The sequence below is a fragment of the Pleurodeles waltl genome, chromosome 6, assembly GCF_031143425.1.
Source record: "Pleurodeles waltl isolate 20211129_DDA chromosome 6, aPleWal1.hap1.20221129, whole genome shotgun sequence".
Taxonomy (NCBI): domain Eukaryota; kingdom Metazoa; phylum Chordata; class Amphibia; order Caudata; family Salamandridae; genus Pleurodeles; species Pleurodeles waltl.
Window position 1 is genome coordinate 140664962 of NC_090445.1, and position 26527 is coordinate 140691488.

General features: G+C 44.9%; 1 protein-coding gene across 1 annotated transcript; it reads left to right on the top strand.

The window, feature by feature from the left end:
- The first annotated feature begins 2763 nt into the window (after positions 1-2763).
- On the top strand, positions 2764-9667 carry LOC138301501 (keratin, type I cytoskeletal 12-like). The gene is made up of 6 exons (XM_069242014.1): positions 2764-2781; positions 3853-4011; positions 4412-4537; positions 6481-6698; positions 6946-6995; positions 9314-9667. Exons 1-6 carry the CDS (start codon positions 2764-2766, stop codon positions 9409-9411), a joined length of 669 nt encoding a protein of 222 aa, XP_069098115.1. The 3' UTR covers positions 9412-9667.
- The last annotated feature ends 16860 nt before the right edge of the window (positions 9668-26527 follow it).

The window sequence follows — 26527 nt, forward strand, 5'->3', positions numbered from 1 at the left end:
CAGAATCACCGCCGCGGTCTTTTGACCGTGGTGCGGTGTTCTGACGGCGGTACCTTGCCGGACGGCCTCCGCCGTCCGCCAAGGTCAGAATGACCGCCATATTGTGGTGCTCTAAAGAAAGGTAGCCATGGCAGCATTATTGTTTTCTAACCTGTTGCATTCCTAGCTAGGGTTCAGGTATTTTCTTTTTGATTTTTGTGAAGAGAGGATATCTTGAAAGGGTGGCTGTCATTCACCTGAATAATTCAATCATTTTTAGAAGCCATAGAAAAAGTCAGATTGGCAAACAAGTAAAGTCTAAATGCACTACTTTCGAAAACTTTAGTACACATTATTACAATGTCAACAAAATGGAGACTCTCAGTATTGAGCGGTTTGGGCACATGGGGAGAAAGCCACTAGGATAGGAGTTCTCAGCAATGAAGTGTTAAACTCATTAATTAAAATTTAAAGGTCTGGTTATTGAACCCCTTCTTCTTCTAGGACACCTATCCATCTCCTTCTTGTTCTTCATCTTCTTCTTCTTCCTCTTCTTCTTCTAAGACGATATCTTCTTGCTGTTGGTAATGTATCTTTTTAATTTAGTTCATCTCCTGCCATGCATGTTTTTGGTAGTCCGTGTTGCATTTTCTCTGCTAGACAATATATCTTTCTTGTGAGATAAAAAGTCCTTAATTTAGCTAGTCTAGATTTCCTTTTTTATGCTGTTTCAGAGTTTGTTCTTCTTAGAAGACCATATTGCCTTTCTAGGAGGGTATATCACCTTGTGCTAGACAACATCACATTTCCCTGTTAAACCATTCCTCCTAGACTACATCAGCTTAATTTTGTTATGAAATATATCCTTTGAACATTGTATTCATTATGTTAGGCTAGATCTCCTTCACGAAACATATGTCTGGTTGATACACCATATTTTTCTTCCTTAATGACAGTCCACATCTCCTGCATTCTGCCTTATCACATTTCCTATTTTTTGATAAAATCTCTATTTGACAAATATACATTCCTGCTAGATCCCAGTCCCTCCAAGCCACATTTTCTGCATGCTAGTCCACACATCCTCCCAGCCTGTGTCAGGACTTTCATTAATGAACATACTACTTTCTATTACAGCTTAGGTTTTTCCCACTATACAACATTCTCTCAGATCACAACTTCATATACTCTCTAATTTTAATCAGTTTTTAAAAGTGTTTCAAACACGGTGATGCCATTAATAGAAGATACAGTTTTCCAATTTAATGATGCTCAATTTACTAACATCAAAAGAGTGAAACATTGAGATGGCGCTGTGAAGGATTTTGAACGTGTGGCTTGCAGGTTACACCAGATCTCAGCAGCAATCAATTAACCTGAGTCATCTGCCTGTGACTAGACTGAATCTCCTTATCAGCACAACTCACAACCTTCTTGCTAAACAACCCCACTTACTATTTCTAGACTACAACGTGCTTGCAATTGTGTCTCTTAAATCAGACACAGCAATTCATCTGCTGCTGTCAAAGTGCTAGAACTTTGCACTTAGGGCAATGCCCAATATAGCATTGAAACAAAAGCAGTGCTATATTTTAATAGTATACCTACTGATATCCCCTTTGGAGAAGTGGATGCAGCTACAAAACAGTAACAGTGTTCTTATGTATAGGGGTATTTGCTGTGCGGTGATCTGCAGCAGGCAACTAGGTTATGATTTATTTAGTGAAAGTAACAATAGATGAGAATAAGTGGTGGCCAGGGATAGCGGCTGCAACCACTGACAGACCCTTGGGTACTCCTATCACTGCTTTTGCCATCAAATCAAATCAAATCACAAACATTTATAATGCGCGCTACTCACCTGTGCGGGTCTCAAGGCGCTAGGGGGATGGGGTTACTGCTGCTCGAAGAGCCAGGTCTTGAGTTGCCTCCGGAATGCGAGGTGGTCCTGGGTGGTCCTGAGGTTGGTGGGGAGGGAATTCCATGTCTTGGCCGCCAGGTAGGAGAAGGATTTCCCACCTGCCGTGGTGCAGCGGATGCGAGGGACGGCAGCGAGAGCGAGGTTGGCGGTGCGAAGTTGACGGGTGGGTGTGTAGAAACTGAGGCGACGGTTGAGGTATTCGGGTCCCTTGTTGTGGAGGGCTTTGTGTGCGTGGGTGAGGAGTCGGAAGGTGATCCTTTTTTTGACGGGAAGCCAGTGCAGGTGTCTCAGGTGGGCGGAGATGTGGCTGTTGCGGGGTATGTCGTGGACGAGGCGGGCGGAGGCGTTTTGAATTCGCTGCAGACGTTTCTGGAGTTTAGCAGTGGTTCCTGCGTATAGGGTGTTGCCGTAGTCCAGGCGGCTCGTGACGAGGGCGTGGGTCATGGTCTTTCTGGTGTCGGTGGGGATCCAACGGAAGATCTTTCGGAGCATGCGGAGGGTGAGGAAGCAGGAGGATGATACGGCATTGACCTGTTTGGTCATGGTGAGAAGTGGGTCCAGGATGAATCCGAGGTTCCGTGGGCCACCAGGAGTCGTCCCAGGCGGACGGGGTGTTTCCGAGGATGAGGACTTCCGTTTTGTCTGAGTTCAGTTTCAGACGGCTGAGTTTCATCCATTCTGTGACGTCTTTCATTCCATCTTGCAGGTTGGTCTTGGCGCTGGTGGGGTCCTTGGTGAGGGAAAGTATCAGCTGAGTGTCGTCGGTGTAGGAGGTGATGTTGATGTTGTGTTTGCGTACGATGTAGGCGAGTGGGCTCATGTAGACATTGAAGAGAGTCGGGCTGAGCGAGGAGCCTTGCGGGATGCCGCAGATGATCTCGGTGGGGTCTGAGCAGAAAGGAGGGAGGTAGACTATTTGGGAGCGGTTGGAGAGGAAGGAGGTGATGCAGTCCAGGGCCTGTCCTTGGATCCCGGTGGAGCGGAGGTGGGATATTAGGGTTCGGTGGCAGACGGTGTTGAAGGCAGCCGAGAGGTCGAGGAGGATGAGGGCGACTGTTTCTCGGTTGTCCATCAGAGTTCTGATGTCGTCTGTGACTGAGATGAGGGCGGTTTCTGTGCTGTGATTGGCTCGGAATCCGGACTGAGAGGGGTCGAGTAGGTTGTTGTCTTCAAGGAAGTTGGTAAGTTGCTTGTTGGCGGTCTTCTCTATGACTTTGGCAGGGAAGGGGAGGAGCGAGATGGGGAGGAAGTTCTTCATGTCGCTGGGGTCCGCCGTAGGTTTCTTCAGTAGGGCGTTGACTTCTGCGTGTTTCCAGCTCTCGGGGAAGGTGGCAGAAGCAAACGAGCTGTTGATGATGGTCTGGAGATGCGGGGCGATGATGTCGTCGGCTTTGTTGGAGATGAAGTGTGGGCAGGGGTCCAAGGGGGCACTGGAGTGGATGGAGTTCATGGTAGCTTTGGTCTCTTCCGTGTTGATGTGAGTCCATGAGTTGAGGGTGATGGCTGGGGTTGCAGGTTCTGTGGTGGTTGGCTGGGTCTGGTGTCCGAAGCTGTCGTGTAGGTCGGTGATCTTACGATGAAAGAAGGTGGCGAGGGAGTTGAAGAGGTCTTGTGAGGGCGTGATGGCGTTGGCAGATGTCAGCAATCTAAACAGAATGGGAGAAACAAAGTAAATATACTTCAAAGAGCCATTGTAACATACATTCATTGACCTCCCATCCCATCTCACAAGCCAGTCGGAGGTGTTTGCGGGGCCAAGGGTGGGCTACTGGTCATAACTAAGATGGTACTGGGGATCAAATGATGTATGAAGTCACTTCTGCTGCCGCTGGACTTTTGGTAAATTGACTTATACCAAATCAACTATAAAAATAGCCGAGAATGGAACATATTTATCCATGCTTACTGTTAATCCTGGTTAAGACCATGACATGCTGTTACTCCCCTTGCAGGAATTGAAGGGACTATTAGGAGCCGAAGGACAGCTTAGCGTAGAGATGAATGCCGTCCCAGGCATCAACCTGCTGAAGATCCTTGGCGACATGCGATACCAGTACGAGGAGATGGCAGAAAAGAATCGCCGGGATGCTGAAGCAAAGTTCCTGGAAGCGGTAAGGAAGGGAGGAATGTCCTGTGGGCTGTGGGATAGGAAGGAATGAACTATGGGCAACCTAGATATTTTCAAACAAGTTAGTGTACACTGAAATACCCATAAGGCTGTCGCCAACTCAGACCATTTCAGGTTCTACATAAATCACTAAACCTACCCAGGGCTTACACCAGTCCCCACAGATCAGTCCACTTTGATGCCTTAGATTTGGGAAGATGTGTGCATTAAATATAGATTTGCATTTGCTTTGTTCCTGCCTGTAACAACACAGACAATTAAAAAAGACTGGAATGGAATATGTCCCAGAGTAACCACCAGTGGCTGAGTTAAATTCAAGCAGTCCATCACTTGTTCTGGTGTCTAAATATGGGAAAGTTACCAAAGCCCATGTTGTTTCTTAGAGCAATGCCATCAAGCAAGAGATCTCTGCCGGAGCTGAGGAGGTGCAGACGAGCAAGAGAGAGGTCTATGACTTAAAACACGCCCTACAAGCTTTGGAAATTGACCTGCAAGCAGCTCTGACGATGGTAAGTTATTTCAATTACTCTATTTCTTTGTAAATAGACTTCATGTTGAGAAATCTTTCCAAGCATATTATATCCCCCATTCTTTGGGGAAGGTCTTGAGGAACCTATGAACATGATGGAACCACCCCTTATATAGCACATGGGTCTCTCTTCTCAGTTTTAAGGGATTTATAGAAGTATCACGGTTCCTATGTCCATGTGTGGGTATCTTTCCCAGTTCACTTTATTTCTTCACTTTCCGGAAATCCTAGTACTGCTTTTATAAAGGGATAAAATACACCAAAAAGTTCCACAGTGCAAAGAAAAAATCTTGACTGGAGCTGCTAGTCACACAAGCAAAACTTGGTAGAGCTGCACTCATCTATATTGGTAATTTCAGAAAGAAGGAAGTGTAGGTTTGACTTTGAAATCAGGTGTTGACCTTCCAATCTGGATATTACTCCCAGTAGCAGACCACTGAGTTTTCCCCTTAACAGCGCCAAGAGACAATTTGATTTCTAAGTTATCTACGCTACATTACTTGTGTATTGAAGCAAAGTTCTTCTATAAATAACCACGCAAACTACTAATACTCTTTTGTTTCATTTATTCGGAATGTACATAAATGCCACGACTAAACATAAATTCCAGGCACCCACAAATAAAATTATATATATTTTAAAATATAATCTATGCAACTTGTCACACAAAGAATCAAAACATAAATCTAACGATTAAAACTGAGACAATGATTTCCTCTGTTATAGGACACAACACCCTCAATAATAGTATGATCACAAAGTAGAACTGGAGAGTAAGCAAGCAGTCCCTTTGGGCAATATTTCAGTGTCTACTGTATGTTAAAGAACTGAGGAGCATATTTACAAGCCCCTATCTCCACCTTAGCATCATTTCTTGTACACTAAGACGGTGCTAACCAGTGCCCTACCCTGCACCATATTTATAAGGCTCAATGCAAGCATTGCATCACTTTGTAACCCTTGCGCCACATTATAACTGCGCTGGGTATAATGTATGCGGGGGCGTTCTCCCACAGGGAGGCCCAAAAAAATGGTGCAGTGAAATGTACAAAATTTCATGCACCATTCTAGCATCATTTTTTAATGCCTGCTCAGGGCAAGCATTGAAGTGACGTTAGTGCATTACTCTATGGGCCTTCCTGTGCTTTGCTGGACTAGCACCAGCAATGCGACATATAGCATCAAAAATTCTGATGCTATTGTCCTAACATGCGCCACAGTGCGCTGTGTTGTAAATATGCCCATTTATATGGTATGAATGAGAGGAAATGCCCAAACATATAGATAACATCAGGGTGGGGAGGAGGCATTTGTAGTGGAATGGCTTTAGAATAGACACAGCTGCATCAGCAGCTTAGAGGGGCAGTAGCAAGTGCACTGTGTACATACCTTGAACTAGCGTGGAGACTCTTCCAAGGATGCATTCACAATGGGAATGAAAACAAAGCATGAAGCATGTAGCCATAGTCACAGTATCTCCCTCATAATAATGCCCCCATGCACTCTTAAAGACACCCTGGACGCTTCATGGGCATGAGGCACTGCACTCAGAGATTTCTGACACCTACCAGTGATGTACAAAGGCCCCTACAGCCCCTGTGGTGTGGGGGGGGGAGCACAGCACCCTGGCCAGAGAGCTCCTGAAGGAGCCTCTTTGTGGAGTTTGCAGGGGGGAGCAGGCTTCCTTACACCACTGACACCTACTGTATGTGCTCAATTGGCAAATGCCTATTTTTCTGATAGAAATCCAAGGAAGGCTTGGCAAAATGTCACACTTAAATGTACTTGATTGTAACACATTATTCTGGACTTCAGGGAAGGGATGTAGCCTAGACCCATTCTTCCTCATGCTTTGCCCAATGCCGTCTACAGCACATTCCATCGCTTTGTGTCATGAGTCCCTCTTGTCTTTTTTAAACCCAGAAAAAATCCATGGAAGCTAACTTGGCAGAAACAGAAGGGACCTACTGCCTCCAGCTGGCACACCTTCAAGAGAAGATCTGTCAACTGGAGGAAGGACTTGCAGCAATCAAGGAAGAGATGGAGAACAATATGGCAGAGTATGAGCAACTCCTGGACATCAAATGCCGACTGGAGAGGGAGATTGAGACCTACAGGTGCCTGCTGGAGGGTCAGGGAAGGTAAGAACTTGTCAAATTCTAAATACCTGCACTTTAGTAATATAAAGGTTCCAGGCTTTTGCGTCGAGTTCCATTGCAGTGAAGCGAGGAGCCCCAATTCAATCAAAAAAGTAACATTGGGAACCCCTTGGTAAAACCTCAATTAAAACCTATCATGCCAGTAGACATCAAACATTGTGTATAGAATGATTATGAAACAGTACATTCTCAGTCATGTGTATGTGATATGCATATTGTTTCTTTTCAGTGGATATGTAGAACAAAAGACCAAGAGTTACATCCCTCCCCCATCAAAAGGTAAGTGTGCCTCTTTTTGTGAGCTTTTGCGATAATGGCTGAATATCACGGTGGAGGGTTCTCGTGCAATCCTCCCATCTGTCTGTTTGAAGTCTTGTCTAGTATGATAAAAAACAGGCACCAAAATGTTCCTATGGGACATATAGTTCCAGGGTGGCAGCAGTAGTTCATTTCATGCCAGTAGATAAGGAGGGTTCTGGCCCTTTAAAGCGTTTGGCCTCTTCTGTCCAGCTTCTCTGTATGCATTATTAACAATGGTGACGTAGCTCATGCAGGCCTTATCAAAGGAGCGAATTAAATGTGAAGTTAAGGCCATCACTCCTCTGGGGCATTAAAGGTTTCACAATAGAAAACACTAGAATCACTGGGCCATTTTATTTTTTCCTATGTAACTTCTGGCACCTTTTTCCAACTTTAAAAGCTAAAGTTAAAATTTGGAACCGGCATCTTGTACACTCTTTCATTTCCACTAACAGTGCTAAAGAACCCATGTCACAGTACTGCATTGGTACGAGTGCTCCACAGAAAGTAACGAAGGAAATGTGCCTCTCTTTAAACTGAAATGCGTCAGTGAAAACAAAGGATGGAAAAAGATGCAAATAATACATTGATTGTAATTATTCTGGGATTTTATTTTGTGCAGTACTCAATGCCCATAAATGTCTTCGTTAAGAATGAAAACGATTCTTTTACATGTCAAGTGACACAGAAAGTAGGAATTTCATTACATTTCTGCCTCATTAAAAAATAATCCTTTTGGTATCTAGAATCGCCTTCTTCATCATAAATGATTGAGTGTACTCTCAACTTCCAACTGTGTGGAGTGAAACGAATTCTCATCCCGAGCATTGGATTTAATACATCTGACACAGTGGGGGGGTCCACTCGCTCGCCCCACCTCATTTATCACATACAATGTACCTTCTAACTCAAGCACACACTCACTCCTGGTGAGTTGCTTCTCTATGGATTGAAAGTGGAGATGACCTTTAGCCTAACTATCACTCCAGAATGAAGGACAGCAGACACTGAAGGGGGCCTGATGACTGACTAGGTTATGTAAAGACGTTCATCTCAGTGAAGGCCTGTTAGAACCAGAGAGATCAGGATGGTCACATGACGAAAAAGTACCATTGATACAACATTCCAATAGGAGACACACAGCAACATAAGGATGCTTACATGACAAATATGAAAATATGCATCACCATTAGAATGTTACTTGAGACTCTACTGATAATATTTTTATATTCATATGTTGCACATGCACCAAATAGAACATTCCGCAAACGCGCATGCACCAACTATAAAGTTCACACAAAGCATATTTTCATCAGGAGAACCTTCTTACAAGTCACTTGCACCACTGTTAACATGTTCTCCTCCGCCATGATTAACATGTTAAGATGAAGGGCTCTCATTATAATTAAAACATTCCCACATGGCACATGCACCAACTAGAACATTAACGCAAGTCGCGTTCATCAATCAGAATATTCTCATGATACAAATACACCAAATGTAACTTGGTTACGAGGAACGTGCTGGAATGTATGCTTATTCACATTAAGAACATGCACCAATATTAGCATGTTGAAATCAGCGGTTAGTAACAATATTGCAAAGATCAGAAGAGGCGCTACCTCAGCAAAGCGAACGTTCCAATGCAGCACGTGCACTAGTGCAAACAGATGTATTTCAATATGAATGTTCACGAGAGGCATATGCACTAAGTAGAATGTTCATCTCAAGCAGGGAACTAACATTAGCAATGGTACACAAGGTAAAAAACATACACCAAGCCATTCGCCGGACGCATACACATGGATGTTACTGTGTATAAAGGAAATGCACCAGCTCAATAACAGCAGTAGTAAACAAGCACAACATTAGAATGTTCAAAAGTGAAAAAACGCCAATATGTACATAATCACATATGGGGCATGCACCAGCCTAAAAGTGCTCACATGTGAGCCATCTGTGAATGACTCAAATAATGGAGATGGGAAAATAAAAGTGTAGTCCTCTAATAACAATGTGTGTATGAGACACACGAGCATTGTTAATCCATTCACAACATGGATGCACACAAATAGGTCCCATTTAGAGAGTCATTTGACTACCTGTGTTTATTTTAGATACACAAATAAATGCATTGTAGAGGACATAATCCAATTCCTGATTCGTAAAGTGAGCGTAGCATTCCATACTTTATCCAACATGTCCACGACCTTCTCTGTCATTAGACACATCATTTATTCTGTAAAGATATCGTACCTGCATTCCACTGTTTATTTCATTTCTTGTTTCAGCCCCAGAGCCAGTGAGAAGCCGAGTTGTAAAGACCATCATCCAGGAAATGATGGACGGCAGAGTTGTCTCACAAGAGGAGAAACAAAGTGAACAGAAATTATAGGCAGAAAGTGGGCCTCTCCTAATGAAACCGCTTATCTACTGGGAAACCTTCAACAAGATGCATAACCCCGGAGGAGGGACACACCTTCTATAATCCCACAGCTCCAGCTCTTCTGATTTGCGTCGGCCTTTTCATGTCTTCGAACATAACCACAGAATGTTCTGGGGAATTTCATGCACTGCGCAACACATTTGCCCCCGCGCATAAAAGCAAACGAGGGGACACCCAAAATGAATGAGAGTACACCGAAAACGAGAGGGCGCCCAATATGTCTATCACGTGGGCAATAAATAGAGAATAATCGGTTACAAGATTTTAAAACTTTTACCGATCATATCGGTTGTGACTTTACTTCTGAAGACTTCACAGAGTGCCACCTCGCCAGGGGCACCGGCTGGCACATGGGACTATTCATTCTGCCATGGCTCTTCTTTGGATTTTCTATCTTTGTTTCTTTGCCTCTCTTTACCAGAATATATAAATCACTGTTCCTGTGCGATTAATAATCAATAAACTGCTTTTTGAACGCTAAATAAAAGAGTGTATTTTCTGGTCCCAACCATGTGGGAAACATTTCACCAACTTTGCTAATATCTATTGAGAAAATATAATTTGACTCTAATTTAGAGAAGTCAGCAGTGCTTTATTTGTAAATAAAAATGTGCTGGTGCCCAAAGACCTCTTAACCCCTTAGCTGCTGGGCCTACCCCCTCCTCCTCCCCTCCTCCAGTGCTGAGCCCTTTTTTGGCTCTTTGGGGTAGTTCGCGCTTAGGACTTCATAACTTTTTGTCCACATAAGCTATGCACGCTACATTTGTGTCCTTTTTCTGCGGCTGCTGCAATTAAATGTGCGGGCCTCTTCAATCCATCTATGGCGACTCTCTGCCCCTTCTGCTCACTCTTGCAGCTTTCTGCTTTCTCCCATTGTGACGCTTTTTCGTTTTCCTCTCCCTACGTCTTTCCCATGAGTGTCTTTTGTTCGTAGTCAATGCTTGAGGTAAAAAAATAAGGGCCGGCCCTCAAAAATAAGTGCTGGTGCTCCGCACCAGGAACAACGAGCACAAATTAAGTACTGGAAGTCTGTATGAAGTGATTCCAAATTGGTACTGAATTCAGTGGCAGATATTTGTTTCCTGAATTGTCTGTTGATGAAGCATTTGCAGAACAGATACTCAGAATAGGAGGACATGTGACAGCAGTGCTCCTGAATAGTTGCGCTTCTTTACGTGATATTTAAGGATACGTAGCCCGGACCACGGATAAAATTGAACTGCTGAGGCCAGCTGCAAAGGGAAATAGCAAATTATGTGTGGAGGTGTTTTTGTGTGTGTTTGTGTGTGTGTATAGCCTGGGGCCACACTTAAAATGGCAAAATGGAGATCTGGTACTGGGAGACTGGGCAAATCATTGCTGCAGTGAAGGCTGAAGGCTTGAATTGTTTTTTATGGGAAGGCTACTCTTGACTTGTCAATTTGCAATTGCTGTGCATATATATATGTATTTACTTAAAAAAACCACAGTTATCTGATCAATAATTTTACTGCTGATGTTACATTGACATTTTCAATGATGTTATCAAGATATCATGAGTGCTGTAATTTGTGGGGTAGTTAGTAGTGCATGGTGAGGGCACAAGTTATAGTTACTGAAATAACTCTAACTATAACTGCTGCATTTCTCTGGTTTTGTGCAAACAAATTCAGAACCAAACTATAACGTCCCTGTAACCTTTGGTTTTGTAAGTGAATTTCTAAGATTTTTTAAATTCTATTTCCTAACTATAACGTCCCTGTAACCTTTAGTTTTTTCAGTGAATTTCTATGTTTTTTTCAACATGAAGTAATTTAAATGACTTTACATTAATCCAACCACATCGCGCATGGCCTTTGGCCATGCGCAGCAGAGGTTGATTGCACGGCCAGGCCCTGCTGCCAACCCCTATAACCACCCACTCTTGTGCCACGCATCGTCTTCAGCTGTGCAGCGCAGGGATTGGCCACAGGGCCGGGCCACAGAGCAGGCCCTGCGGCCAACCCCGATAACCACCCAACCCCGCGCCATCCATGGCCTTCGGCTATGTACTGCAGGCATTGGCCATAAAGCCTAACCTGTTGCCAGGCCTTGCAACCAACTCTCTGTAACCACCCTGAAGGTTTTGCTAAACGTTATTAAATTATATCTTAAGAACTATATATTTTAGGATAAATTGAAAAGAAAAATGTAATTGTCAAGTAAACATTTAAAGTTTAAAATAAATTAAATTAGGCAAACAAGCAGAAACACACTAAGGGGGTCATTCCCCGCCGCCCGCCAAACTTACCCCGTCAAATGACCGCTCCGCGGTCAGAAGACCGCTGGGGCCATTCCGACTTTCCCGCTGGGCCGGCGGGCGCCCACCAAGGGAGCGCCCACCGGACCAGCGGGAAAGGCCCTGCAACACAGAAGCCGGCTCCGAATGGAGCCGGCGGTGTTGCAGGGGTGTGACAGGAGCAGTTGCACCCATCGCGATTTTCACTGTCCCCTGTTAGGGGGCCCCTGCACTGCCCATGCCAGTGGCATGGGCAGTGCAGGGGCCCCCAGGGGCCCCAGGACACCCGTTCCCGCCATCCTGTTCCTGGCGGGAAAAAACGCCAGAAACAGGCTGGCGGGAAGGGGGTCGGAATCCCCATGGCGGCGCTGCTTGCAGCGCCGCCATGGAGGATTCTCCCAGCTGGGGGAATTCCGGCGGGAAACCGCCGGACCCGGCTGGGCGACCGCGGCTTTACAGCCACGGTCGGAATCCCAATTGAAGCACCGCCAGCCTGTTGGCGGTGCTTCCGTGGTCATCCACCCTGGCGGTCGATGACCGCCAGGGTTGGAATGACCCCCTAAGACTGGAACCTTCAACCGTCAGTGTGAAGATCATAGACCTTAACCACTTGTCCACAGATGTCTCCTTATTGTATAGCTTTCAGAAATGACTTTGACATTCAAGCCTAAGATTTTATTGGTGAAAAAGCCTTAAATAGTACATTACTAAGAATGTTTAACATTCAAAATACTGGTAAATAAATAATAAATAGATAATAAGTAAATAGACACACTGCATAACATACCAGGACTTGAACTTTTTGGCCTGTGACCAAGGAGAAGATGTCTGAAACGCGTTAGGCCTGGATAATGTGTAAATAATTCTTTGAATGTTACTGGCTTTGCTGCTTTCCAAAATATTAGGTTCAGATTTTACACATAACAAAACCACAGAAATTTAGCAGTTATAGTTATACTTATCACAAGAAACTATAACTCATACCCTAAGGTAACTATAACTCTCGCCCTCACCGCGCACTGCTAATTACCCCACATATTACATCAGTTATGACCTCTTCTTTGACATCATTGATAATATCACTGCAATATTTGCAATAAAATTATTGAAGAGAAAACTGTGTATGGTGGCAGCGCAAGTTATAGTTAGGGCTCGAGAGATAAGTATAACTATAATAGCAGAGTACAGGGACATTATAGTTAGGTTGATGTTTGACTTACACAAAACCTTTTAAATAATGTGGTGCGTGGGCCATGAGGCCCACCCACAGCCCCAGGGAACACCACCTACCTGGGGCTTAAATAAATTATGGTGTGGGGGTGCACGACCCCCCTGCAGCCCCTAGGACAGTCACCTCACCGGGGCATTGTAGAAATTGGGTGTGGGGGCTGTGTGGCCCCCCACATCCCTGGGGACCACCACCTCCCTGAGGCAAATAGTGAAAAATATGTAAAGGGGGTCCATTTTGGACCCCCAAACCTCAGGGCCCATCACCTCCCTGAGGCTATTTCCACATTGGAGTGAGGCAGTGCATACCCCCCTCGAGGAGCCACTGATGACCCTAGTGACTGCCACTCCTCAAGGCGAGTTCTTGCTATGTCCCTGCGAGCCCACCCCCAGGACATAGCTGTTTGTTTTCTGACAGTGTGCTCTGTCAAAGAGGTCCCTCAGTCAGAAAGAGGAGTTTTTATCTGTCTTCCCTTCACACAGATATGTACACAGGGAAGACAGATGAAAACATTGCTCCAGCAAGGAGGGAGCTGCTATTAAAAGCAACTCCTTGCTTGCTGGAGCAATGCTGGCTCATGCAGGAGGCTCCCTCCATGGTCCTAGATAGCCCGTAAAGGGCAAAACCTTAAGAGAAAAACAATTGGGTGTGACCGTGGGGGAGGCCTTAAGGCTCCCTCTCGGTCCCAGATTGCCCATAAAGGTAAAGAAAATGTAAAAAAAAAAACATTAGCATCTTTTCAAGTGCAAATGATTAAGGCTCATTCTGCAAGGTGATCTTACTCTTTTTCATTGACAAATACATTTTCTTTTTAATTTGTGCAGAAATATAAAATTCTCATTCTATGTATATCATCCATTGAATCATAAAATCTCTCTATCTCACTCTCTCCCTCTCACTCTCTTTCTCTCTCTTTCTCTCTTGCCAACTCTTTCTCCCACTCACCCACCAACTCAGACCCTTGTGCACCCACTCACATTCCCAGTCAGACCTTCAAGCACCCACTCCCAAACCCACTAATGCGCCCACTCACATACTCACTCAGACTCTCCGACACCCACTCACAGACCCACTAACACCCTCATGCATCCACTCACAGACCTGCGCAGACACAGATACACCCACTAAAACACTGATGCAAGCACTCTTACATCCTGACAGAGACTCTCACAGCCACTCTCCCCACTAGATACACAGACTTACACTTATTCTCACACTCAGAGATATAGGCTGTGGCAACTCCTGCCGTGCACTGCCAAAGGGTAATGTGCCTAGTAGGGTTGAGTGGTTAGGAGGGTTGGCCACATGGACTGGCTGCAGGCCGGGCTTTGCAGGCAACCCCTTCTGCGCATGAGAGAAGTCTGTGCATGGTGCAAGGGTGGGAACTTATAAGGGGGTTGGCTGAAGGCCCTGTGGCCAACAGTCGCTGTGCATGGATGAAGGCCATGTACAGCGGCGGTTAGATTAACATATAGGGCCTGATTCTAACTTTGGAGGACGGTGTTAAACCGTCCCAAAAGTGGCGGATATACCACCTACCGTATTACGAGTTCCATAGGATATAATGGACTCGTAATACGGTAGGTGGTATATCCGCCACTTTTGGGACGGTTTAACACCGTCCTCCAAAGTTAGAATCAGGCCCATAGTAATGAAAATTACTAAATGTTAAAAAAACATAGAAAGTCACTGAAAAAAACTAAGGTTACAGGGACGTTATAGTTAGGCTCGCATTTTAAACGTACAAAACCATAGAAATTAATCTGTTATAGTTAGAGTCATCTAAAGTAACTATAACTCGTGTCCTAAGGTAACTATAGCTTGTGCCCCCACCATGCACAGTTTTCTTAATTAAAATAGAATAAATAGAACTAGGAGCATGTTTTTAATTTCTTCCCTGGCGGTTAGAGATGTAAACATTTGAATAACATCATGACTCTTCCTAGGTTAGCAATGGTGAGTGCATCATTTGTGGACTTGTTGATCAGGTGTTTGGGAGAGAGCACTCAGCTAATCGGTAGAGTGGCCCATGAAATCAAAAAACATCTGAGAGTCAACACAATTAAGGAGGGGGTGCTTTATAAATGGTTTTGAGAATAAATGTGAAAATGGCCTTACTACCTCCTTTACTGGACATTAGAGTATTTATGCTTGCATGAGATAGTGAGAAAATTAGTACACTAACTGTTCATGTGACAAGGCAGTGTTGAAGGGTTTCACACAATATTGCTGAATTATTGAACTACTGATTATTGACCCACAGAATATTGTAGTACAAGGATATCAAGTAAAGAATATATATTGAGGGACAAAATATTGAAAAGTAAGTCCTAATCCCACACCTACATATCTTGAAAATTTATGTAGTGCATAGGTACATATACGTGGAGGTAGGTAGAGAAAATCTAGTCTTACCTGTCAATATTTTTTCAATACTTTTCCTTCTGAAGTGTATCATATACATATACTGCGCATGCACACCATTCAAAACTATTGTGAACCAGCAAAGTATTAAATTAGTTAAATGCAATCATTTCAGGTTACCCCAAAATCCATCTCCCAGGGAGGAGGCATCACACATCATGGTCTTAAGTGTTTATAATTGGTGCTAATTCACAACAATGATGGGAGAGCAAGAAGATGTATCCTGAGCGGGAATTTGGATAAAAGATGACAAGGATGAGAAAAGTGTAATGAGGGTCTCAGCATCTGCCTGAAGAGAACGTATTTCACTTCTGTAGTTCCTTCTTTCTTCGGTGGGCCTTCCCACCCATGTTTGATTAAAAAAATAAAGGTCTGATTCAAAGAGAAAAGATTATCAATAAAGTAGGTAAGAAAGATTGGCAGCTCCCAATCTCCAGGTACCTCCACTGTAATGTTTGGAGTATCACTAAACCTTTCACACAAAACAGTAGTATAACAGTAATTCATAATCAACATATCATGTATCACACCATATATTTTCCACAAACTCTTCAATGAGCAGGATATGATACTCTACATCTGCAAAGTGATCCTCTCTTTATAAACTCCAATCTGAGCAAACTAACAAAGATGGTCTATGTGTACCCTTTGATTAGGTGGCACACACAAACATTACCTTAGAATGCCTAATGGGCAAAATTCACAATCAATAAAACATTACCGTGAAAGGAAATATCAATGAGTTTCATTAAACATTTCAAACTCCACTGACTTATGTAAATTTGGAGTGCCTCACCACTAAGACATCTGTCAGTGACACTGTTGCATACATCTTTTCATCTTCATGGTTTGTAAAACTTCACAATGTATTCTCTATCTGTGTAAAAACAATTAGTTTTGCAGTTTTTATATAGCAGGAACTTGGCAAAAGGGCATTAGAGTGCTTTACAAGAGAACCAGATTATATTATACAAGTGATTTGTCCACAATCATAGAATGTTGAACTGACGGTGGACTCTAACCTGGTTCCCAATTTAGCAAAGTTGCTACATTGTGTTGAATGAACTGGAGAGGGCAGATCTGTACCATGTCTACAAAGAAGTGGTCCTGCTCTGCTGACTCCCAGTGCTAGCACACTTTCAGCAGCAGTGTGCCAGCCACAGCACCCATGTGCCACAGAACAAGGATGCTTGCCCTGTGATCAGCATAGCCTTTGTGCAGGAACAGGTCCCTTCCTGCACAAACACTATGGGCCTGATTATGAGTTCGGTGAACGATTTTACCTGTCTGACGAACTTCCGGCGGGGAGGTTGTCGCCATAGTGGCTACATTCCTACGGGTCCATTATGAGTTTCCCGCTAGGTCGGCGGGCAGAAACCTGAGTTTCCACTCGCTGACCTAGTTGGAAACACCCCACAGCATTGTCTCTGGCTCGTAATCAAGCCGGAGGCAATGCTGTACGATGTAGGGTGCATCAGCACCCTCGCATTGTGACGGTGCTGACCAGGGGGGCCCCTCCACTGCCCATGGAAAGTGCATGGTGTTGGGAAATGGGTTATTGGTAAGGGCAGGTAGGTACCTACACTTAGCAATAGGCCACTAACCTCCACTAAGGTCCAGTAAGGTCTCAGTAAATTAAACTCAGCTCACCCTTGGTAGCTTGGCAACAAGCGTCAAGGCTTAACTTAGGAGACTGAGTGTAAAGCATTCAAATATCACAAAACAGTAATTAAATAAAACACAGAAAACAGTTTAAAAATCCAAAACCAATTTATAAAAATAGATTATATTTTTATCTTTAAAATGACACCAAAACGAATAAAATTGGATAAGGGGAACCGGAGATATGAATTTTTAAAGAATTATTATTTTTTAGCGCCTAGAAACAAAAAGCGCCAATGGGGTCATCTGGTTGCACCTCAACCGGGGCAAAGTCAAAGTTTCAGGCCGACCACGATGGAGCCCTGCTCGGCTACAGGCCGTGGGAGGCCTCGGTTAAAATGTTACCTTCACACTTAGGGGGTCATTCTAACCCTGGCGGTCCAAGACCGCCAGGGCTAAAATGACAGGGGCACCGCCAACAGGCTGGCGGTGCCCCGCTGGGCATTCTGACCGCGGCGGTTCAGCCGCGGCCAGAAAGGGAAAACCGGAGGTCTCCCGCCGGTTTTCCGCTGCTCAATTGAATCTTCCATGGCGGCGCAGCTCGCTGCGCCGCCATGGGGATTCTGACAGCCCATACCGCCGTCCTGTTCCTGGCGGTTCGCCCGCCAGGAACAGGATGGCGGTATGGGTTGTCGTGGGGCCCCCGTAAGAGGGCCCCACAAAGAATTTCACTGTCTGCATTGCAGACAGTGAAATTCGCGACGGGTTCCACTGCACCCGTCGCACCTTCCCACTCCGCCGGCTCAATTCTGAGCCGGCGTCCTCGTGGGAAGGGTGTTTTGCACTGGGCTGGCGGGTGGCCTTTTGGCGGTCGCCCGCCAGCCCAGTGCAAAACCCAAAATACCCTCAGTGGTCTTTCGACCGCGGAGCGGTATTTTGGAGGGGGGAAGTCTGGCGGGCGGCCTCCGCCGCCCGCCAGACTCAGAATCACCCCCTTAGTCTTTTTTTCAAAGATTTTCTTCAGCGGGACGAACCTGCCAGTCCAATCCGACCTCTTGGAGCCCTTCTCCGGATACGCGATGCTGGAATCCTCGGTGGAGATTTTTACCTTCGGACTTAGTAGTTTTTTCGAGGTGAAAATCCTTCGACCGGGGTAAACCTGGATCTTGATCCGACGTCCATGGAGCCCTTTCTCGGATACGCTGGCTGGGAGGTCCCGGTCAACTTTTTACCTTCGGACCTAGTCTCTTTTTCTGAGATTTTTCTTTACCGGGACGAACCAGCAAATCAGGCCGGGTCGCAGTTGAGGCAAGCCGGCTAGAGTTGCCGCGGCAGGTCGGTCCCTCTATGGAGCTTTTTTTCAAAAGTTGTCCAAACTTCTCCAAACTTCTGGGGCTTCTCCCAGATGTCCTTTTAAGGTTCTTGTGGGGTCCACAGCTCACCCCAAGGGTGCAGAAGTTCTGAGATGGTCCTTGGGGGGGTGCGGACTACAACTCCCAGAATGCACCTGGCGCAAACTCCTTTTTGGCCACTGGACAGTGATCAGCTGGTCGCTTTCTTCAGGAGTTGGTGCAGGGGACTCTGGATAGCAATTTTTCACCTGTAGCAAACAGGGAGTCCCTCCTTGAACCAGTTGAAGCCAGGCAAAGTCCTTCTTGTGGTGAAGCCCAAGTATGCAGCTGGTGCAGTCTTTCTGAGTGCAGGTTCCAGGTGCAGGCCAGGTGTCCAGCAGGGCAGTCCTTCTTCTCCTTTGGTTCTTCCTTGTTGGAATCTGATGGGGATCTGAGGTGTGGGTGCAGGTCTGCCAGTTTTATCCTTGCTCCTGGGTGAAAAGCAGGGGGGTCCTGGTTCTCCAATCAGGTGCAGGGTCATTCCCCCTGTGATGACCACTTCCTGGGAAGTGTGGCAAAACTCAATCCCAGGAGGCAACATTCTCTAAAAATCCATCATGGCTGAATCTGATTTTTGGAGGTTACATCTGGCTGAGCCCACCCACTGGTGTGGCTAAAAATCATAAACACACCCCTCTCCTAATCTAATCAAGGGGGCACCTAGTTGTCTGGGGTTGCAGGATGTGGGGGTGTTGCTGGTTGCTCCAAATGTCCTTCTCTGCCTTTGAAGACCAGTTTGGCAGCCCTCCCCCTTCCTGCCTCACCATCTGCTGAGGGGAGATTCCCTCCCACAGGCACATTCCTTTGTGTGAAGCCAGGCCACTTCACACCTCATCAAGGCAGCTTGGCCAAGCTACTAGAGCTGGCCAATCAGAGCACAGCAGCAAAAACAATACAGGGCTGAAATGGGCAACTTTTCAGGTAAAGTTTAAAACTCTTTACCTGAACAAGTTATATTAAATCCCACAACTGGAAGTTGTGGGATTTATTCCAACAATTAATTTGATACCAAATTCTTAGTATGCATCATTTAAGGAGACTTTAAAAATTAAAATAAAGTCTCCCCATTCTAGCCTATGAAGGCCATTTACTACAATGAGGGAAAAACGAATTTGGCTGTTTTTACCTCACCAGGGCTTATAAAACTATTTTTATAAAGTCCCTGCTTATAGTTACATGGCACCCAGCCCTAGGGGCACATAGGGCACATCTTAGGGGTGACTTATATGTAAAAATAAGGCAGTTTGAGACTTTGGAACTACTTTTAATTCCAAAGTCGAATTTGCATATAACTTTAATTTAAAAGCAGCCAGCAAGGCAGGCCTGCCTTTAAAATGACGCTGGGCACCTCAGCAGGGCACCTGTGGGTGCACTACCTATGCTGTGTTCCCTATACCTACATGCCCTACCATATACTAGGGACTTATAGGTAGGTTAACTTAGCCAATTATAATTAGCCTAATTTGCATATCCATTTTACACAGAGCACTGGCCCTGGGACTGGTAAGCAGTACCCAGGGCACAGCCAAGAGTCAGTAACCACCAGTACCTGTCCAAAAAGTGTGGGGGTGACCAGGGCAAAAAGGAGGACTTTCCTACACATGGGCATTGCAGTTCCCACCCACGGGCCCCATTCTCCACCAGCCTTTTCAAGGCGGTGTTAATGCCATGAAATCGCTGGCAGAGAACAAAGTCGTATTCCACAGGACAGGCTGCTTGCAGCGCTGCCTTGGCGAATTAGGACTGCCAGACCGCTGGGACAACTAATCCTGGTGGTGCTGGCAATCTGAACGCGGCACGTCTGTTGCGGTTATATTGTGGCACTCGTACCCCTGCATTGGCAGTGGTCCGAATGCCACCGCCAGTCTGGCAGTCAGTAGATCGCCAGACTTGTAATGAGGCCATATGTGTTAAGGTAATCTGCCCTTTGCTTGTGTGCTGTAGATTGCAGCACACATGGAAAGAGGAAAAAAGAAGGAGAAATAAAATGTTTCTCCTCATTGCACTAGCCTCAGGGAGGCACGGGATCTTTTGGGGAAAATTCATGTAGATATGCATTTGGATCAACATCCATGGGTAGATGAATGGAAATGTCCTTCCATCACCTGTTGAACGCCCCCTCAAAATTAAGGCAAGGCAGCACATTACTCTGAGTTGCATTACATTTGGGTAAAAACCATTTGTGTTGATTTGTAAATGTCAACCCAGATTACGCATCAGGTCTGCATTAAAAAGTAATGCAGACGTGACTTAATATCTTTGTAAATCTTGGCCCTGATTACGTAGATGCAAAGTCTTCAGCTTTGGCCATTAGGCCACACTTGCTCTGATCCTTTGTGAAAAATGTAGCAAAGGAAACAAAAAAGCATCTCATGAGATGCATAGAACCACTGAGCTCTGAAAAAGTAAGGTACCATAAGCCATTTCATATTGTAGTTAGGAAGGGGGTGGGTTGAAAGAAATCTCAATTTAGTGGATATTTTCATCCAGAATAATTGTATTCATCTACATATATTTTTAGAACTGGGTAGTCCATTCAGGACCAGAGACCAGTGATAACTGTATACTTGCATGCTTTATTTTTATTCTATAATTGCTGCTAGAGCATGTTCATTTGCACCACAAACTTTATTAAACTGTATTTCCTTTCCACCTGTAAGAAATCCTTCTGCAACAGTCTGGCCTCTCCAGGGACAAGAGAGATGTGGTGAAGTTGTTCGAGAAGGGAAGATTCTAGACCTGATGTGACCTTGGATTATATACTTTCCATTCCTGAAACACTCATTAGCACCCAGCTAACTAATCAGTGATGTCAAGAAAGATGCCATGAGTTTTGTAGTGCTGTAATATGTGAGGTCATAAACGTGCATGGTAGGTGCTCAAGTTAAAGGTAGTTCTCTGAACTGTAACTGTTTTTTTAAACATCATTCCATGTCTCATTCCAACATCTAACTATAACATCATTGTAACCAGTGTATTATATATAGATATAATCAGGAAAAACCTCAAAGGTTGAAGTAATGGCATAGTAAGGTAAACATTTTACTGACAATGTAACATTTCAAACTAAAAAACATTGAAGTTCACCAGTTCTAGGTATTTCTAGTAAATATAACTTGTTTCGTTATGTAATGATAACTCCAACCAACGTTTTCTTTCTTTTAATGCCTCAATCCAGTGGGAATCCTGTGGGTCTCCTGTGGGATTCCAACATAAAAAAAACAGTTTTTTGAAAAATTTGGCGCAAGGGGGCAGGGTATCCCTACCTTGCCCCTTATAACTTTTTTTTTTATAAAACAATGTCAGGGCAGGGAAATCAGTTTCCAAGTCCTGCAATGGCTCCTGGCATTTTTTTCTCAGGTTGTAGCCAGCTAATAAAGATGCTCGCTCCCTGCAGGAGCCTTACTCCTCTGGCAGCGATTTGATCCAAGGGCAAAAAAGCTCCCTAGGCCAATCAGACATTCAGGACCTGATTTAGATTTCGGCAGAGGGGCTACTCCATCACAAAGGTGACAGATGTCCCTTCCACCGAAGTATAAATACCACTGTTGCCTATGGGATTTATATTCCGGTAGACGAGATGTTTGTCATTGTTGTGACTGAGTAACCCCACAGCTGAAATCCAAATCTGGCCCTCAATTTATTTTAATTGGGTTTGATAGACTCTCAGGATGGTGCCTCGATACCAACCCTCCAGCTGTACAAATATTATTCACCCTTAATTTCTCAAAAGCTACTTTACAGTTTGACATAAAAAGCACACTTTCCCGTCCCAGATCTAGCTTCCTCCCAAATTTGATGCAGTTCCGTTTGTGGTAGCACTGTTCAAAAAAGTCCACAGAAAATGCATGGAGGATTTCACATTTTCGGAACATCCCTCATGTTATGGCCAGCCAATCAGACCCCAAACTCCTACCGGAGCATTTGATCCCATCAGAAGAAGACACCTGACAGGAAAGAGGAACCTCTCAGCACATCAGAATACTTTATTGTTTTAATTTGCATGCCAGCAGGTCTCCAGCAAGCCCAACCGTCCAGATATCTGTAAACCTTGAACTATAATTTCTCAAAAACCACTGGATAGATTTACACCGAATTGTATAAAGCACACTGTTTGCTTAAACATTTAGCTCTTTGACAGATTTGGTGTAATTCTGGTCAGCTGTTTTGAACTGTGGAAAAACCTTATGAAAATTGTATTCGGGAATTGTGTTTTGCCCCCCTTCTTTTTCTTGGCCCCTACTTGACAGTTCATGCCGAAATTTTCCATGAAGTAGCTGGATTAACTTTTTCCCAGAAAGTTCTTGTGAGGATTCATCAACCGGCACAAAAGCTCTTAGTGAAACAAAAAATGCTCACCTCCTTCCTGGAAAGGTTCAGGGTAATCTGCTACATTTAACAGAAAGCTAGGTAGTTACCCAGTGAGCTTTTATGATTTGGTATAATCCACTCAGTAGTTTTTGAGAAATGAAGGTTCAAAATGCATACATATGTGGACGGTTGATGTCCAGATATGCTCCAGTTGGTCATTTGAAAAGGGACTAGTCAATCTTGATTTGGTGATCACAACTTTACCAATGTGTTGTGTCAGTTATTACAGAACTCAGGCACATGATTCCTGTGTCCTGAGAATGAATTCGAAAACATAGGACACATAGGGCCACATGTACAAATATTTGGATTTCCGATTTCCAAATTGCGATTCTATGCGAATCGCAATTAGGGAATTGCAAATCCAAATGTAATAAACTCCATTGAGCTTCTTTTGCGATTCCCGGTGGGTTGCAAATAGACCTGCCTCATTAATATTAATGAGGTAGGTCGCAATTTGCGACGAACTGGGAATCAAAAAATCACAGGGATGGTGGCCTGCTGGTGTCAGCAGGTCATCATGTCTGTGATTGCTTTATAAATAAAGCAATTATTTTTTTAAACGCAGCCCGTTTTCCTTAAAGGAAATAAGCTTTGTTTAAAAAGAAAGAAAATTAAACGTTTCAGTTTCATTTTTGAAGAGTAGGCAGTGGTCCGTGGGACCACTGTCTACACTTCAAAAAGATTTTCTCATGCATTCTGAAAGGGGAAGGGGTCCCTTAGGGACCCCTTCTCCTTTGCGGATGGGTTAGTACCAATTTGAAATTGGTGCTAACTGCAATTGTTTTGCGATTGCATTCCTGGTCACAAAACAATCATATATACCATTTAGATTCGGTATTAGGAAGGGACGCCCTGAACACGCCCCTTTCTAATACAGAATGGCAAAATCCAATTTGCGATTCGGTAACAAGTTACCAAAGTGCAGTTTGGGCCTTGGACATCCCAAAAAGCATTTTTCTTGTCGCAAACAGGATGATTCTGCGACTCTGCCCGTTTGCGACTAGAAAAATGAATTGTACATGTGGCCCATAAATCAGTCTAGGTAACTTCTGGAAGAAGGCATCTGACTCTTGTGCCAAATAATTCAGCTTTCTGACTTTTCTGAAGAAAAGTAATTGGCACGTTGAGATGCAAACAGGAACATCTGACTTAGAACTCACTACCAGAATATTTTGAAGAAAAGGCTTGGATCAAGTTACCATTTGCTGGCATCCCTGAGAAGACAGAAATTCCACTTGGCCACTGAGTTCTGTTTGAAAATGAAGAACTATCACTGAAATCTGACACAAAAGGCAATTATACCAGAAATCTTTAGAAATTTCCACTAGAAGACACAATATTGTACTCCCCAAGTGGTTGAGATACTGGACCACCGAAACACTGTTCATTTTCAGCAGGATACAACAAAGAGCTTCTTGGGGAGAAAAATAATGAATTGTAAAAGAACCTTCTAACAGTTAGACAGCTGATGTGTAAAGGAAGTTTCGCTCTGGATTATCTCCCCCTGGCTGTTACTTTGCCACAGCAAGCGCCCCACCCCAAAAGGCTGGTGCCACACTCCATCTCCATGTCCAGAATCAGACCAAATATGAACTTCCCATTTTATGAGCATATGTGGTTAAGCCACCATTGTAGTTTGTGACACACTCCGGAGTGAGAGCGACTTGATCTGAGTTAGACACAACTTTCTGCATGCATGCGACCTTGACTCGTAGTACAGCTTGATAGTCTAGAGGGACGAATGCTTGGATAGACGACGTCAGCGATAGTGTCATTCTCGTCAGCCAACAAAGAGTTAGGGGGTCATTCTGACCCTGACGGGCGGCAGAGGCCGCCCGCCAGAGTTCCCCCCTCCGAAATACCGCTCCGCGGTCGAAAGACCGCGGAGGGTATTCTAAGTTTTTCCCTGGGCTGGCGGGCGGTCGCCAAAAGACCGCCCGCCAGCCCAGGGAAAAACTCCCTTCCCACGAGGATGCCGGCTCGTAATCGAGCCGGCGGAGTGGGAAGGTGCGACGGGTGCTGTTGCACCCGTCGCGTATTTCACTGTCTGCCAAGCAGACAGTGAAATACTTGTAGGGGCCCTCTTACGGGGGCCCCTGCAGTGCCCATGCCAGTGGCATGGGCACTGCAGGGGCCCCCAGGGGCCCCGCGACCCCCCCTACCGCCATCCGGTTCCCGGCGGGCGGACCGCCGGGAACTGGATGGCGGTAGGGGGGGTCGGAATCCCCTCGGCGGCGCAGCTAGCTTGGAGGATTCAAAAGGGCGGCGGTACACTGGCGGGAGACCGCCAGTGTTGCCGGTCCGACCGCGGCTTTACCGCTGCAGTCGGAATGCCCTGCGGGGCACCGCCGGCCTGTCGGCGGTGCTCCCGCCGACCCTGGCCCCGGCGGTCTAAGACCGCCGGGGTCAGAAGGACCCCCTTAGTGTCATTTTCAAAAGGGCTTTGCAGAGCTTCATTTTTATAGCCCTGATATTTTGAAGTGGGAGGGCTAAGGTGGCTGAGACAGTATCTATCATAAAGCTAAGAAATATTGTTGTTGAGAAAGAGAAGGTTGGATTTGTCATAGTTTTCGACAATCTCTAGCAATTCTAAAAGGTAAATTGTGAGAGTCAACTGATGTTTTAGAAAACTAGGGTCCTGAGACATCATCAGGAAGTTGTCCAAGTAGACAATTAGTCAGATATCTCTGGCTATCAAGAACTGTTCATCAGGCTTCTAAAACTTGTTAAACCACCAAGAGGCTGTGGATGGTCCAAAGGACATTGCCAAGAATTTGTAAGTAATATTTTGTCATTGAAACTGCAAGAATCGATGTTGAGGTGGAAAGGTTGGAATTGTCAAATAACTGTCCTTCAAGTCCAAGCAGACCATGTATTTGCCTTCTCTTAGAAGGTCTCACAACAAGTGTATTCCTTCCATTTCAAAATGTATATACATGACCCAGGTATCGAAATCCTTGAGACTGATCACCAGAAAGAAACCTCCACCTAGTTTGTCCACTGAGAAGATGTTGCTTATGAATCCTGTGGGATTAGAGTTGCAGGGAGCTATGGCTTGTTTCTGTAAGAAAGATGCCAACTCCTGGTCTATGAAGTGTTGTTTGAGAGTGGGAGAATGTACTTGGTGTGGGACAGAGGTCTGAGAGGTAGTCACATGGAATTCCAAACAGAAGCCCTGCTCCTTATGATAGACCCACAGATCCTGAGTTATCCAACCCTAAAGGTGGACAAAATTATGAATCCTACCCCTTAATTCTGTATGGAAAGAAGCGGAGTGACTTACCTTAGTAGGTGGAATTATTAAATGTCTGGCAGAAATTTCCATGATGGAATAAGCCTATGGAGCGAAGGGATGAACAGGGATCCCTTTTAGGAGTTGCTCCGTCCTGAGAATCACCGCATAGATTGGCCTCAAAGGGTGGGACCTTGATACTGAAAACAGCTGGCGGCGAGGCCCCTGCATTGACTAGCCCTGGTAAAAAATTTGGTCTAAAAGATCTTTTCTAGAGCAGGTTATGCTTTATGCATTGATATAAAGGTATTAACGACTCACATGACCTCCTTTACAAATGAATCGCCAAAGAGCACTCCATTGGCAGAAAGGCCTGCTTTGTTGGTTGCCAGCTCACAAAGCTCTGGTTCTGTTGTGAGGAGACTAGAACACTGGCGATCTGAGGACAAGGTGCAATTAGCATTGCCCAATAAACAGTTGTCCGGTTGGGAAATGCAAGCCACAATGTCTGGGTCAATGGAATTACTCTGATCTTTGGCCGTAAAAACCATATCCAA

What these genes read in the sequence shown, in the direction of transcription:
- LOC138301501 (XM_069242014.1), top strand. An exon ending in AAGCAAAGTTCCTGGAAGCG is followed by an intron (nt 4,012 to 4,411) that starts GTAAGGAAGGGA and finishes GTTGTTTCTTAG; the next exon opens with AGCAATGCCATCAAGCAAGA. An exon ending in CATCCCTCCCCCATCAAAAG is followed by an intron (nt 6,996 to 9,313) that starts GTAAGTGTGCCT and finishes TTTCAGCCCCAG; the next exon opens with AGCCAGTGAGAAGCCGAGTT.